At 41.8% G+C, this 16,840-nt stretch overlaps 1 protein-coding gene across 8 annotated transcripts in view; it reads left to right on the top strand.

Moving 5' to 3' along the window:
- Nucleotides 1–16,840, top strand: part of emid1 (EMI domain containing 1) — a 426,608-nt gene that overhangs the window by 388,044 nt on the left and 21,724 nt on the right. For 4 of the 8 annotated variants that reach the window (XM_068054887.1, XM_068054889.1, XM_068054888.1 and 1 more), the window contains 2 exons: nucleotides 3,773–3,817; nucleotides 11,457–11,501. In XM_068054887.1, coding sequence (XP_067910988.1) covers nucleotides 3,773–3,817; nucleotides 11,457–11,501 — 90 coding nt within the window. Of the gene's footprint in view, nucleotides 1–3,772; nucleotides 3,818–6,930; nucleotides 9,040–11,456; nucleotides 11,502–13,326; nucleotides 16,812–16,840 lie in introns of those variants that run through there. The other 4 variants (XM_068054890.1, XM_068054891.1, XM_068054892.1 and 1 more) reach the window with 3 other exon arrangements.

The following is a 16,840-nucleotide window of genomic DNA, read 5'->3' as shown; positions in this document are numbered from 1 at the left end:
CAATAGCGAGCGTGAGATAGAGATACAAATATGCAAACAGATTATGGAAAGATGTAGGAGCAACAGGGTGGTGGTGATAGGAGATTTTAATTTTCCCAACATTGACTGGGATTCACTTAGTGTTAGAGGTCTAGATGGAGCAGAATTTGTAAGGAACATCCAGGAGGGTTTTCTAGAGCAGTATGTAAATAGTCCAACTCGGGAAGGGGCCATACTGGACCTGGTGTTGGGGAATGAGCCCGGCCAGGTGTTTGAAGTTTCAGTAGGGGACTACTTTGGGAATAGTGATCACAATTCCGTAAGCTTTAAAATACTCATGGACAAAGACGAGAGTGGTCCTAAAGGAAGAGTGCTAAATTGGGGGAAGGCCAACTATACCAAAATTCGGCAGGAGCTGGGGAATGTAGATTGGGAGCAGCTGTTTGAAGGTAAATCCACATGTGATATGTGGGAGGCTTTTAAAGAGAGGTTATTTAGTGTGCAGGAGAGACATGTTCCTGTGAAAATGAGGGATAGAAATGGCAAGATTAGGGAACCATGGATGACAGGTGAAATTGTGAGACTAGCTAAGAGGAAAAAGGAAGCATACATAAGGTCTAGGCGGCTGATGAAAGACGAAGCTTTGAAAGAATATCGGGAATGTAGGACCAATCTGAAACGAGGAATTAAGAGGGCTAAAAGGGGTCATGAAATATCTTTAGCAAACAGGGTTAAAGAAAATCCCAAAGCCTTTTATTCATATGTAAGGAGAAAGAGGGTAACTAGAGAAAGGATTGGCCCACTAAAGGACAAAGGAGGAATGTTATGCTTGGAGTCAGAGAAAATGGGTGAGATTCTAAACGAGTACTTTGCATCGGTATTCACCGAGGAGAGGGACATGACGGATGTTGAGGTTAGGAACAGATGTTTGATTACTCTAGGTCAAGTCGGCATAAGGAGGGAGGAAGTGTTGGGTATTCTAAAGGGCATTAAGGTGGACAAGTCCCCAGGTCTGGATGGGATCTATCCCAGGTTACTGAGGGAAGCGAGAGAGGAAATAGCTGGGGCCTTAACAGATATCTTTGCAGCATCCTTAAACACGGGTGAGGTCCCGGAGGACTGGAGAATTGCTAATGTTGTCCCCTTGTTTAAGAAGGGTAGCAGGGATAATCCAGGTAATTATAGACCGGTGAGCCTGACGTCAGTGGTAGGGAAGCTGCTGGAGAAGATACTGAGGGATAGGATCTATTCCCATTTGGAAGAAAATGGGCTTATCAGTGATAGGCAACATGGTTTTGTGCAGGGAAGGTCATGTCTTACCAACTTAATAGAATTCTTTGAGGAAGTGACAAAGTTGATTGATGAGGGAAGGGCTGTCGATGTCATATACATGGACTTCAGTAAGGCATTTGATAAGGTTCCCCATGGCAGGCTGATGGAGAAAGTGAAGGCGCATGGGGTCCAAGGTGTACTAGCTAGATAGATAAAGAACTGGCTGGGCAACAGGAGACAGAGAGTAGCAGTAGAAGGGAGTTTCTCAAAATGGAGACGTGTGACCAGTGGTGTTCCACAGGGATCCGTGCTGGGACCACTGTTGTTTGTGATATACATTAATGATTTGGAGGAAAGTATAGGTGGACTGATTAGCAAGTTTGCAGACGACACTAAGATTGGTGGAGTAGCAGATAGTGAAGGGGACTGTCAGAGAATACAGCAGAATATAGATAGATTGGAGAGTTGGGCAGAGAAATGGCAGATGGAGTTCAATCAGGGCAAATGCGAGGTGATGCATTTTGGAAGATCCAATTCAAGAGTGAACTATACAGTAAATGGAAAAGTCCTGGGGAAAATTGATGTCCAGAGAGATTTGGGTGTTCAGGTCCACTGTTCCCTGAAGGTGGCAACGCAGGTAAATAGAGTGGTCAAGAAGGCATACAGCATGCTTTCCTTCATCGGACGGGGTATTGAGTACAAGAGTTGGCAGGTCGTGTTACAGTTGTATAGGACTTTGGTTTGGCCACATTTGGAATACTGCGTGCAGTTCTGGTCGCCACATTACCAAAAGGATGTGGATGCTTTGGAGAGGGTGCAGAGGAGGTTCACCAGGATGTTGCCTGGTATGGAGGGCGCTAGCTATGAAGAGAGGTTGAGTAGATTAGGATTATTTTCATTAGAAAGACGGAGGTTGAGGGGGGACCTGATTGAGGTGTACAAAATCATGAGAGGTATAGACAGGGTGGATAGCAAGAGGCTTTTTCCCAGAGTGGGGGATTCAATTACTAGAGGACACGAGTTCAAAGTGAAAGGGGAAAAGTTTAGGGGGGATATGCGTGGAAAGTTCTTTACGCAGAGGGTGGTGGGTGCCTGGAATGCGTTGCCAGCGGAGGTGGTAGATGCGGGCACGATGGCGTCTTTTAAGATGTATCTAGACAGATACATGAATGGGCAGGAAGAAAAGAGATACAGACCCTTAGAAAATAGGCGACATGTTTAGATAGAGGATCTGGATCGGCGCAGGCTTGGAGGGCCGAAGGGCCTGTTCCTGTGCTGTAATTTTCTTTGTTCTTTGTACTGGCTACAAAAAGCAGGACAATTCCAATCCGACCAATTATCGCCCTATCAGTCTACTCTCAATTGTGAGCAAAGTGATGGAAGGTGTCGTCAACAGTGCTATCCAGTGCACTTACTCACCAATAACCTACACACCCACAAGTTGCCAAGGCTTCTTCAGCAGCACCTGCAAAACCCATGACCTCTTCATGCCTAAAAGGACAAGGGCAGCAGATGCATGGAAACACCATCACTTCCGAATACTGTCCTGACCTAGATATATATCACTCATTGTCTCTGGGTAAAAATTCTGGAACTGCCTACCTAATAGCATTATGGGACTACCTTCACCTGGACTGCAGCAGCTCAAGAAGGAGGCCGACTACCACTTTCTCAAGGGCAACCAGGGACTGGTAATAAACACCACCCTTGCTAATGATGCCTACATCCCAAAGAATGTTTTTTTTTTAATTAAAGGCTAGGGACAATTAAAGGTGGGTGTTGCAATGGCAGGATACAATTAATGAAAGCTCTTTATAAAAGCTTAAAAGCTTAGATTTTTTGAATGCTGAAATGGCAACGATTAACAAGTGACAGCCAAAGATAAAGTCCTTATGTATAGTCTTGAGGCAACAGCTGATTGGTTCTGTTACTGGCTGTGGCAGCGTTATGGGCCATGTTAGTAGCAGGTGTTGTTAACAGCAGAAGGCACAGATCTATGTCTGATATTGCTGACCCAGTTCCTGTGGAGACACTTCTCCACAGCAGTTGACCAATGATTTGTAGCATCTAGGCAGGTTCAGCCAATTGCTGGCTGATTATCACCCTGACATACCTTCTTTCCTGTAAAGCATGACTTGCTATGAATGGAGTGCTTCTGTAGAATTATCCAGTTCTGTGTCATTTAAATACTCCAATAAAGATCCTGCCAGTATCAGGCAGGAACTTCACGTATTTGTGGGGTTGAAAATCACACATTTTCAATGCCACACATTTCCACTAATTTGTTAGGTTGCTGATTGCAAAGAAAAAGACTCATGTTCCTGTTTTTTGTTCAAGAAATGTCCAGTCTGAGAAGTTGACTTAGCTTTTCTCTTTTTTTGTCAAATAGTCACATATTTCCAAGTCTAATTTGTGCCATCTGCTGTTGCAAAAACTAATTTTAAAATAACAAATCGTAACTCTGTAGTTGTTTGCTTAATGGCTGCAATATGAATGAAATTTGTGTTTTCAACTCAATCAGGGTCTATCTGGATATCCTGGAGAAAGAGGTGTCAGAGGAGGAACAGTAAGTTGTAGTACCAGTTTTCACACTTACCTCAAATTTTCATGACTGAATTGATATGTTTATTTCACCTATTTTTTGACCCAGTTAATATCCTTATATATGTTGAGTTGTAAAGTTTCTGTTACCTGAAACAAATGGGCCTAAAAACGAGTATGCAGGGAAACTCCTGGCACCCAATTCTGCCTCGCTATCATTGAACAAGCAAATGGCAGATTCCTGTGGACTGGGAGGAGGGAAGGGCAACTGGGAGGGGGCCGCAGACATGGGCTGGTGGGGTTGCGACGGCTAAGGGGTCCAGCGACTGGGGTTGGGGTGAGGAAACTGGGAAGTGTGAGGCAGGGCGACCAGGACAGGGCAGCTGACTGGGAGAACAGAGCAATCACAAGGTGGCCAGGTCAGCGGCCTGCTATTTTAATGTCGGACCCCCTCCCCAGCCCTCAATCCATGTTCAGGTGAGTATTTTTAACGATCTTACCTTTTTGGTGGTAGCCTGCTGTGGTCCCTTTAAGGACTACCTGCTAGGCCGCATATAGACCTTGTCTTTCTTAATGCAGTGCTGTTGCCTCAGGGAAAAGCATTATCACAGAGTTGGCTTCAAACAGGTGAAAGCATTCGATACAGAGTGTAAATTTATACAGGGAAAAAATCAGCAGATAATGAGGAGTACACCACATACTTTTTAACATTTTGTGAGACCAAAATAACAAAGCCCTTTAAAAGTCTAAGAGTGCTTTTAACTCATAATTGGATGACTGTAACAAAGGTACTTTCCTCTGTGTTTCACCACTGCATTGTAGAATGATCACAGAGTGTGCATTACCCAAGAATTGTCAACATTGTCACAATATGCACTTGGACAGCTTTTGTGAAGCAAAGTTCATTTGTGGTGGTTCCATCATTAGAGATAATGACTCAGTCTGTAAGTTTGCATTCTATAACTTCAGTCAGACAGTCATCTGCAAACAAAATCAGCTCTGTCCTTAAGGATCTATAATTTGGTAAGTTATAGTTTAAATGGGGCGAAACTCATGTGGGCAGGCAGGTGGGCAATCTAGTTCTCCAGATTATAGCTCAGGCAGCGAAGGTAAAAATGACCCCCTTGTATTCACTGTTCCAAAGCTTCTTTTTTATTTCATATATTTAGTTTGACCTTTCCTGATAAGGAAATAACTATCAGCCTATTGAAGTTTATCCCTCTTGTAGATTATCTCTCCCTTAATGGTATCTCAATTTACTTTGTGTTCTTTTTTCGCACATATTTTGTCCCTTGTCTCCTCCCTTAGAAATCGTGTGGGTTTTTTTGCTTCCTTTTTTTAATCTTTCTAGGTCTGATCAAGCTGAGAGATATCAGTGTTTGGCAACAGAACATTTTTCCACTCTTTGCACCTAAGCATTCTCAGGTCAGGTTAGATTTAAGAGTAATTTCCTTTCTATTCTGCACCAACACGCTGCCTTTGTGCCTTAACCCCAACTCAGAAAAATGCACCAGTGTAACATTTCCATTTCCCACCATTTGTTCCAATCATCTCATTTCCGTCTCTGATTGATTGGCTGCTTGAACTCAATTCACTCAGGGCATTTTCAAACGGCAGTAGTTTGTGTGTGAGCCGGATTGCAGGATGAAAGGACAAAGGAGGATATGCTGATAGAGTTAGATGAAGAAGGATGGGAGGAGGTTCATGTGGAGCATAAACACAGCCAGCACAATGCCACAGACCGGTTGGGCTGAATGGTCTGTTTCTGTGCTGTAAATTCTTTGTAATGTATCATCGCACTGTGCACATTGCTTGTACCCCTTTCTACAATAAGATATTTTTATTTAGATGTAGTAATTTTCTTCCTGCTGCTGATAGGGTGTTACTAGCTTCTATCATTACTTTCACTTCCTCTTTTGTTGTGTTTTATCTTATATTGTGCAATTCTTATTTTTTTTAAAACTGCATTTATTATTGCTTGTGGAACCTTATTACTCCAATGTTCTGTTCTTGCAGCGATCTATTTCATTGTACCATTGCCCGACTCTGCCCCACCTCAGTTCATCCACTGCCGAAACCCTCATCTATAACTTTGTTAACTCTAGACTTGACCATTCCAACACACTCCTGGCCAGCCTCCCATGTTCTACCCTCTGTAAACTTGAGATCATCCAAAACTCTGCTTGCCCATGTCCTAACTTGCACCAACTCCCATTCATCCATCACCCTCTATGCTTGCTGATTTACATTGGCAATCAGTTAAGCATGGCCTCAATTTTAAAATTCTCATCCTTGTTTTCAAATCCCTCCATGGCCTTGCCCTCCCTATCTCTGTAATCTCCTCCAGCCATACAACCTTCCGAGATATCCCGCTCCAATAATTCTGGCCTCCTGAGAACCCCCAATTTTAATCACTCCTCTATTGGTGACTATGCCTTTAGCTGTCAAGGCCCTAAACGCTGGAATTACCTCCGCAAGCCTCCTCGCCTTTATACCTCTCTAAATCTCTTTCCTCATTTAAGATGGTCCTTAAAACCTACCAGTTTAACCTCTTTGACCAGACTTTTGGTCATCTGCCCTAATATCTCCTTCTGTGGCTCAGTGTCAAAGTGAGAAGCACTTTGGAATGTTTTACTATGTTAAAGGTGCTATATAAATACAAGTTGTTGTTGTTTCCCTGGCTTCAGTGCAATCACTTGTATTCTCAAAGTGTTTTATTCATGTATTTTACATAGCAACAATTAGATTGTGAAAGTTGGCAGTGGCTTACTATGTTTACTGTGCTGAGCATTCAAGACAGATTGTTGTATATATCTTTGAATCTGGATTTCATATCATAGAATTGTACAGAACAAAAGGAGGCTATTCGGCTCATCATGCTTATGCTGGCACTTGAAAGAGCTATCCTGTTAGTCCCACACCCCTGTTCCATCCCCATAGCCTCTGCAAATATTTCCTTTTCAATTATATATCAAATTTTCCTTTGCAGCGGTTGCATGGAGCAGGTTTTCTATACACTGGGATTGAATGCGAAGTGGTTTGCCCACATTGCAGCGGATCAGGTACAATTTACCTGATTAACTGTATTTGTTTCTACTTTTTTTTCATTAATTTTGTCCAATTCTCATTTTATTCCAGATTCCCATCATTTGTAGTCTTTTTATTACATAAAAGATAAAGTTGCATTCGAAAGGGTACAGAGAAGAACACCAGGATTGATCCCAAGCATAAAAGGGAGAGCCATGAGGAAAGATTAGAGAAGTTTAAGTAATAAATTCTTGGGTTTTTTGGGGGGAGCTTTATCAAATTATATAAAACTTACTGAACAACATATATAAGGTAAACCAGAAAGTTAATTCAAAGTACACCAAAAAAGTAGGACCCTGAGTACAAAAGTAGAAATTTAGAACAGATAAAGAAGAAAGGCTGAATCTAGGAGCTGTTACTTAAAGTAGCCAACTAACCAGGCCCAGTCATATAGTGCACAGGTTGTCACTGAAGGACTCGGAAAAAGGGAAGACCACCATCAAGACTGTGAGCAGATTTGAGGAAGTTCCGGAGAAGTGTGCCTTGTGGTGAATCACAGAATCAGAATCACAGAATAATACAGTGCAGAAGAGGCCTTTCAGCCCATCGAGTCTGCACCGATGCATTAAAGACACCTGACCTGTCTACCTAATCCCATTTGCCAGCACTTGGCCCATAGCCTTGAATGTTGTGACGTGCCAAGTGCTCATCCAGGTACTTTTTCAAGGATGTGAGACAACCTGCCTCTACCACCCTCCCAGGCAGTGCATTCCAGACTGTCACCACCCTCTGGGTAAAAAAGTTCTTCCGCAAATCCCCCTTAAACCTCCTGCCCCTCACCTTAAACTTGTGTCCCCTAGTAACTGACCCTTCAACTAAGGGAACAGCTGCTCCCTATCCATTCTGTCCATGCCCCTCATAATCTTGTGCACCTCGATCAGGTCACCCCTCAGTCTTCTCTGCTCCAGCGAAAACAACCCAAGACCGCACCCATGGAGTTCGGATTGAGAGGGAACTGCTGTCGGAAGAAGAACAGCGGCTAAATCCTTGAAAAAAGTAGCTGACAATCTACCTGAGGAATTTCAGAGTTGTGAAGAACTGTGTGACTGTAATTGTTGCAATATATGCTGGGTGGACTGTCCAGTGAAACTGTGAGACCCATCTCTGCTGTATCTGATAGTTAAGGTGTAATTTGTAATATATGTTGTTACGATCCCGTTAGGAACCATTAACTTTTAAAAAGAGAAAGTCGAATTCCCAGTTATTACTGAAAGAATTAAACCACAAGATTTTACATTTTAAACAAAAACCTTTACTGTACAAATGTAAAACAAAGCAAAACACTATTAACTTAGCACTACAGTTTGAAATCACTTGTACTTAGAAACTTAACAAAACATAAAGACATATACTTTAAACTCAATTTCGACAGAGCACCCCCATTTGACTTTTACTTCCACTTCAAGAGATCCCCTATATTTTACAGGATATTGGTGGTTTATTCACTTCTCCTGCGACCAATCCAAATTGTACTAAAGCTCTTAGGAATTCACTTTGATTTTCCTTAATTTCTCAGCTGTCTTCTGCAGTATGAGATCTGCTGGGGATTTTCCCATTAGTATCCATCTAGGCAATCCTCCAACTTTCTTTCAACAATTCACAAATTTGGATTTCCAGCTTGAGCATGGACCTTATTCAAAACAGAAACACCCCTGGTTCCTGATGGCCACTTCACTGCTGAGTCCAGCAGCTTCCAAAGCCAACTGCTTTCTAAAAGCCAACTGATTGACTGAACAAACTACCTGTCTGTGATTAAGCACAGAGATTTTAAAAAACCTAACCAACAGGCACCCCCCTGCATCATCTAACTCCATAGCAATGTGGTACATGTGGCATGTCCCAGATAGCAATTTAAGCTAATTACCTCCAACTGCCAAAACATTTATTTGATTTTGATGCCCACGTGACTAATTGATATTGCTAACAATGACAGAGCAATCCCTTCCAGATTTTCTGGTTTCAACTCCCAACTAAACAAGTCCACCTGCTTTTTTATGGCTCTCACCTCTCTAACTCTCTCTATAAACACTCCTGGAGAGATCTTTGAACGTTAAATCTTGGGTGGTCTGCAACCTTTTGAAATTCTTAGAGATGTACATTTAATTCCCTAAAACTAAAAGTGACTTCTAAAATATTAATACAAACCATGAATTAGATGATCGTAACAATATATTTACTGTGATCTGTCTGTTGCTTCACATTAAATTTATGTTGGTTTTGGTTTGAGTGTTATAGTAAAATTTATAAAAGTGAAATCGTGTCCATTTGTTTGATTTCCTAAATTGGGGTCAGTCGGTGGATTCAATTATTTTCCTTTGTTGGTGGTCTCCACGAGGATCATAACATCTATGCTGTACTCAATCTCAAACTAGTACAAGCGCTTGCTGCACTACAGTAGAACAGACAACCACAACTTCTTCCCAACTAGTAAATGTTAGATATTAACCAGTAAATACTTAGCTTTTATTTTTAAAATAATAACTTTAGTGCTGTGACTTCAGTCATGAACAGCAGATTCTTAAAAGCCAAGTGATTTTGGAAGGGTTTATGGTGGAACATGAAAAATTGCAGAAAGTTTGCACAGAGGCGAGGCATGGATTTCCTCTTCCTTCCTAACTGAAATCAAGCGTGATAGTGGCAGAAAAGGGGACAAATTCAGACTGTGAGGCCTATTGCCACCTCAGTCTCCATATACCTATTTCTCTCCTGCAACCCCTACTGGGATCACACTGGTCGCTTCTTCCTTACTCAGTGGGTGCAGGAACAGAGAGACCTGGGGTTATGGGGGGGGAAGGTGACGGGGGTGGTGGTTGGGGGGTAGTATATGTGCACAAATCATTGAAGGTGACAGGGCAGGTTAAGAAAATGGTTAAAAAGGAATTTGGGAGATTTGACTTCATGAATAGAGGCATAGAGTACAAAACCGAGGAAGTTATGATGAACCTTTATAAAACATTGGTTCGGCCTCAACTGGAGTATTGTGTCCAATTCTGGGCACCACACTTTAGGAAGGATGTGAAGGCTTTGGCGAGGGTACAGAAAAGAATCACGAGAATGGTTCCAGGGATGAGGGACTTCAGTTACGGAGACAGATTGGAGAAGCTGAGATTGTTCTCCTTAGAGAAATGTTTGAGAGGAGATTTGATAGAGATGTTCAAAGTCACGAGAGGTCTAGACAGCATAGGTAGAGAGAAATGTTCCTACTGGTGGAAGGGTTGAAAATCAGAGGACACTGATTTAAGGTGATTCGCAAAAGAACCAACGGCAACATAAGGAAAACTTTTTTATGCAGCAAGTGGTTGGGATCTGGATTGCACCTGTGTGGTGGAGACAGATGTAATTGAGGCTTTCAAAGGGGAACTGGATAAGCACCTGAAGAGAGAAAATTTGCAGGGCCATGGGGAAAGGGCCAGGGAGTGGGACTAGATGAGTTGCTCTTGCAGAGACCCAGCACAAATGTGACGAGCCAAATGGCCTCCTTCTGTACTACAACCATTCTATGATTGTATGAGGTGTTGAGGCCCAGGGTCCCAACCACTTTCTCTCTCATCTGCCCCTGTTCCTGGCAGTCATCAGGACCACCATGACTGTAGGCCTGAGACAGCAGCAGAAATGGTAGAAGAGGGCATAATTGAGGCCTCCTCTCCCACCTATTGTTTACATGCTGATGGCCTCAGCCCTGATTTGGTCCAGGCTTGAGAGTTCTGTGGCTAATCTAGCATTCCCTCTTGCTTCTTTGTGTGCTGAAACAATGGTCCCACTGCAGCATAGTAATGATTTTCCTGGGCACCATTGTTGGACTCCTACTTGCTGATGTGATTCCTACCAGGAGTTCACTATGGATACCTAATGACCCTTACCTGAAAAATGGAGCTGGAACGATGATGTGGAGTTGGGGGTAGATGTCCCATCCTGACTCTGTGGGGGTAGAATCCTGTATGGGATGCTGTGGCAAGATGGTGCTTTCCTTTTCCTCCAATTTTATTTCCTCCTGTCCTGAAGTATTTATGCTAGAGTATAGTTCCACAGATACAGCAAGTATCTCTGGTATTTTTCATGTATTATTCCAGACAGTAGTCTATCATGATGGTCATTGCAGCAAGTCTGATGCTGTCATTACTCACCAACCTCATCATGGTCTTACAGCAGAATCACTGGTTGAATTCCCTGCCTTTCCACCTTCTCAGGTCCCTGTATGCTGGGTCCAACTTTAGCACTTTTGCCCTGACCAAAGCCATACTGAGGCAGCATTAGCACTTCCACTGGCACACTAACTGAAACTGAGGACTCAGCATGGACTAGGCAATTAATCTGCAAGTTTCTAGTTGCCATCACTCAGTGCCACACAAGGTAGGGCATTTGTCTACTGAGCAGCTAAAAGGCTAGGAAGGAACATGTGCCCTTCATTTTTAAAGTAACGGCTTAGACAAATCCTGAAACGGGTCAAATTCAGATCTTTTCAAATAAAAGCGGAACTGCCCCTATACACTTATGACCCATCCACAGTTGCTGCGTGTACTAGTATTTTCATTAGGCCATAAGAGATTTACACTTAATTATTGTGTCATATTTTAAAGGGGGAGCCAGGAATGAAAGGAGAGCCAGGAGATAAAGGACCACCGGTAAGCTCCAAATCCGTACTGGATAGTACTTTTGTAAAAAGTCAAGCAATAGTCTGTTTAAACTTGCACATAACGGAAATAGCTTTGTGAAAATTAGTTAATCAGCAGCCTGTTAAAATAAACATGCTCTGTTTAGATCTTACATTTTTATACTTCAGATAGCTTTTTCCCTTGTGTATATTTATCTGAGTGAGACAGCAGAATAGTCGACAGAATCATTAGAGAGATACTTTGAGTCCACCTTTAGATATATTTGGTGGTATAAAATCTAATTTTGCCTTTATTACTGGCACATACTGTCTCCGTTCTGCATTTTGGCCACCGCAGTCCGCTTTGCCCACTCACCAACAACTTTATAGTTTCAAAAAATTACAACAAAGGAACAAACTAGTTTTGTTGCTTGAGGAGCAATGCTGGTGTGAGAAGTGCCCCTGATTTTTTTTAATTTTAAGTCCCTGCAAAAGGAATTTATTTAACAACTAAAATAAAGCCAGATTTTGGGTGGCATAGACTCGTGTACCACAATGTAGCTTAATTTCCAAAAAAATGTTAAAGGAAACAAAAATGCTCAGACCATAAAGGGTATGTGGTTGTTCTAAAATAAAATAAATATATTTAACTGGGCCTGCACTGTGTCTTTACTGTGTGTGTCCATTCTTTGGCAGCACAGAAAATGGCTGCTTTAGCACATGAATGTATTTAAGGTAACAGTGTAGCCCACTTTAAACATAGCACTTAATGTAAGATCATCTATGATTTTACATTATTGTTCAGCACAAAAATAAACACCTGGCAAGACATGGACCCGAGTTTCAAATTCAAATGTTGGTTTGTCGGAATGAGAGGTTCACAATTCTGATGGCTGGCTGTAATTCTTGCTAATTTACAAAACTGCTTTCACAAAATCAAAGACTTGTTGACATTGATTTATGAAAGATATTGCCTTCCACTTTTACAAAATCACAAATGATTTATTTCATGAATCAACAGAAAAATTGCTGAGTAAGTTAGTTCAAAAAAATTAAATAGCCTGTATTCCTTTTGTATGTCTGAGTTTAAAAGAATTAAAATTACTCAATAATATCTTCCTTTTATCAATTTTCCAGTAAAAGAATAAAATCACTCAGCCTGATCTCTATTGCTAAGTTTAATTTTAATCATATGAAGCTACTTTAATGCCCTTGTCAAAATTACAAATCAGAGCTAATTCTACAATATCAATGCATTGTTCTAAAAAAAAAAGTGCTTTGAGCATTATGTCATGATTACAGTAGGTGGTCAGTACCACCTTCTGAAGAGCAATTGGGGATTAGGAAGCTGGCCTTGCCAGCGACGCTCACATCCCAGGAATGAATAAAATAAAAAAAGCAAGTAAGAGAGTGCTTTACAATAGATTGATCTTGAAAAAGGCTTATAAAAAGGATACTGTCCTGTTACAGGTGTAGAAAGCATGAACTGAGCTAGTTGATCAATGTGTATATGCACTATGTACCAAGTTATACTAATATCAGTGTATCCACCAGTAATGTCCTGGTCTGGTTTTCTGACAAGCCGATGAGTAAACAAAGCTTCCAAAGTTTGTTTGCACAGAAATATAAATTGTATTAACACATGTTCCATTTTTACATAAAACCGCTTTGTTAATAACCTTCAGCTAATACCTTTGCAGATGCAAGTTTTTAATTCTGCAGTGTTCAGTTCAGCACACAAGTTATTTTACGGAGTTTGTGAAATTCATCGGCCTGTTGAATGTTTGTGCTGAGATAGCTTCATACTGCATTCAGACTGATTATTCAGATGATACTATCTTTTTGTTTTCCCAAAGTCTCCCACACTATCTCACATCCGAGAGATAGAAAGCTGCTGCCACTCCTCAGCAATGCCAGCCAACAGGAAGTACATAACAATGCCTTGGTGTGACTGGTCCTCCAGTTTTCTGTTGATTTGAACAAGTGCTTGTCCTTTGCTCAGCACCCCTCCATGAGTTTGCAATTGAGGCTGGGAACTCATCATGTGAAGAATAGATGCAAAGCTGGATTTAGCAATCCATGGAGCTGCACATTGGAGCTTCATAGTCCGACATCAGCGTGTGACACTACACCCAAACCAGTTCTAGCTCAGTATCAGCTCCAGGCTGGCTTACTTGTTAATTATTGGTTATATTTAAATGAGAATCAGTTGAATGGCGATGAGTTCTTTGGCATGAAATGGGTAACTACTGGCATTCTAGAACGTAATATAGCATAGAAACATTAGAATGCCTGTAAATTAAAGCATTGTGACCTAAGTTCTGGTTGCAGGAAACTTTTTCATGGAGAATAGTAATCTGGGAATGATTATGAAAGAAACCTTTTTGCATCTATTGTAGCAATGAGAAAATGTCAAGTGTCGCCCAAAGCAGGTGGCTTTTTTTAATGTGTCAAGCCTGAATGCAGTATCCAGCTGGCCAAGCCAGATTTTGGGTACTTCTCACTAGCCAGATTTTCATCTCCCTTACTAAATCATGGTACACACGTCTATAAGCTGAATGGATGTGCATAATTCTGAAGTGGCCTTGTCATCTAAAGTTCTGGTTATACTGCCAGATACATGTTGATGCATTGGCATGAAAATGGCAACAGTGCTGCAGAGTCTGTTTCTGACCTGACCCCAAATGTGCCAAAGATAAAGACCACAAAAGAGAAGTACAGATGAGATATGTCATTTGACTCATTCTGTTCATCTTTCCATCGTCTTATGATGCCTTCCCATTAATTCTGTTCCAACATCTATTTGCCTCTTGCACAACAATAGAGTTTTTGGCTCCAATGTTCTAACTGGAACACCACTCCAGGTATTGATTGCTCTTTGACTGAAGAACTGTTGGCTGAAATATAGGGCTGAATTTGCCTTTTATTGCTCTGTACTTGCAGCCCCTTGTCTGACATTCGTGGTTTGTCTTGAAGCAGTGCTCAGGATTAATGCCTTTAGTACATTGTATAGCTTTATAGGGTCACCTCTCATTCTCTCCCTCCAGGAGGCTGCCTCATGCCATCTGGGTTTGGCAACATGTTCAGTATAGGAATCATTTTATGCATTTGGACTGTGGGAGCCTTGCCCACAAGCAACATGTATCATAAATGTGGACCTCACAACACACAGTTTTCTGATCATTTGTTCTGGTAGTTCATGCCCCTTTTCATAAACTCAAAAATACTAATTGTCCTTTTTATAAATAGTTTTATCTCACTGCATTCAGACTTGTAGCCCTGAAAATCTGCTGGCATGACAGCAGTAAGTGTTAGGATGTGCCCACCTGTGACCGCTACTCCTGACCTGGGTAATGTAGTGTCAGGGGGAAGTCACCTTATTTTAATATTGCTGATGGGCTCCTGCACCAATAGGGCCACATCTTGGATGCTTGCCAGATCAGGGAAACCGATGATAACAGCGGAGTTGCTTGGTCCTGTTTGGGTGAGGGTGGTGGGGGAGGGGACTGCTGGGATCCCCACACTGCTCCTCATTGCCCCCCCCCCCCCAACCCCCGACTCCACAAAATATCTTTGGGCTTACTAGCTACTCCTGTTCCACCAGGCGCCAGGGATGAAGAAACTCTAAGCCTGGAATCCCCTTCTTCGGCCATACCCCTTCTGATATGAGAGATGTTGTTTGGTCTTGTCCCAAACAAAGCCTCACACAAACTGGCAAAGAAGACTAGAAACAGAAATATCAGCATCCCAGCCAAATTTCCAGCCCTTTCACTGGATTTAGGTTGGGAATGTACCAGAAAGGCCCCTGTGTATTTGTACCTTCCACTGCCATGTTCCTCCACACACTTCAACATCTCCAATACGCATTCCTTGCGAGCAAAATGCATCATCTTACACTACTCCACATTAAATTGCATCTGCCACCTTTCTGTGCATTCTGCCTTTCTATGGCCTCCTGAGATCTTTTGCAGTCTTCCTCGTTGTTTGCCAAACCACCTACATTTGTGTCATCCAAGACCAGGTACTTCCCACAGGGAGGGAAGGGAAGGAATAGTTATCCCCAACATCCTCAAATACTACCCAGCAGCATTGGTGGATGCATGGGCGGAACCGTGGCACAGTGGTTAGCACCGCAGCCTCACAGCTCCAGCGGCCCAGGTTCAATTCTGGGTACTGCCTGTGTGGAGTTTGCAAGTTCTCCCTGTGTCTGCGTGGGTTTCCTCCGGGTGCTCCAGTTTCCTCCCACATGCCAAAGACTTGCAGGTTGATAGGTAAATTGGCCATTAGCAATTGCCCCTAGTATAGGTAAGTGGTAGGGAAATATAGGGACAGGTGGGGATGTGGTAGGAATATGGAATTAGTGTAGGATTAGTATAAATGAGTGGTTGATGGTCGGCACAGACTCGGTGGGCCGAAGGGCCTGTTTCAGTGCTGTATCTCTAAACTAAACTAAACTAAACTAAAGTAAGTGGCCTGCGCATTCATCTCTGGATGATTAGCATTAGAACAATTATATGAGGAAACCGAAGGAGGTGTTGCCAAATCACGCATGAACAAAGTTTTTTTATTAACTTGAGTGTGTTGGTTTTGTCTTTTTTTTAACCTAATGACTTACTCAGTAATTAACCATATAATTTAACAAATCAAGCCATTGGAGAAACATTTTAAATATCGTAAACTTCCTAAGCCTATTTAATGCATTTCCCAATTCTGTAAATTCTGGTGGGTACGCTGTAGCTATTTTCTTTGGGGGTTTGATGCTGCTGTTTTGAGAGTATGTTGCCCCATCACTGAACATTTCATTTTTTAAATTCTGTAATCACTTCATTTGAAATTGAAACTTCCATTTCTTTGTGAAAGAAACTGCCATGGTCACATAACGGTCATTGTGCTCCTGGTGGTGCTGTTGTGAAGCCCTTGGTAACGTTGCATGCTATTTTACAACTCAAAATATATTTCCTAGTCATGGCTACAAACATGGTTTCTAGGTTCATTGATTACAGTTAATGAGTTTGTTCAATGTATTCTGCATGTTCCAAACCTTTCTGACTGAATACATTTCGATGATTCAAAAAAAAAATCACATTAATCAAAATATGATTGTGAAAACTGTTTTGGATGTTTTTCTATATGAAGCTGAATGTGCAGCTTCATTAAAAAAAAATGTTTAATAAACATGTCAAATTTTGTCAAAGTCTTCTAAACATGTTATAAATGTGCCAAGTGCTTCAGTCATTTACCTGTTCCTCATGCAGCGGGAAGGGGATACAGCTGTGGAAATGTCATTAAAACTGTCCTCCATTTATGTTGTCTTGTTGCATGACTTACCATGTTATGTGTGTCGGCTGACTCTAATAGTTTGCATCCGGC

The sequence above is a fragment of the Heterodontus francisci genome, chromosome 23 (assembly GCF_036365525.1).
Source record: "Heterodontus francisci isolate sHetFra1 chromosome 23, sHetFra1.hap1, whole genome shotgun sequence".
Taxonomy (NCBI): Eukaryota; Metazoa; Chordata; class Chondrichthyes; order Heterodontiformes; family Heterodontidae; genus Heterodontus; species Heterodontus francisci.
The sequence above is the reverse complement of the archived record's forward strand: the minus strand, read 5'-3'. Positions and strand labels throughout refer to the sequence as shown.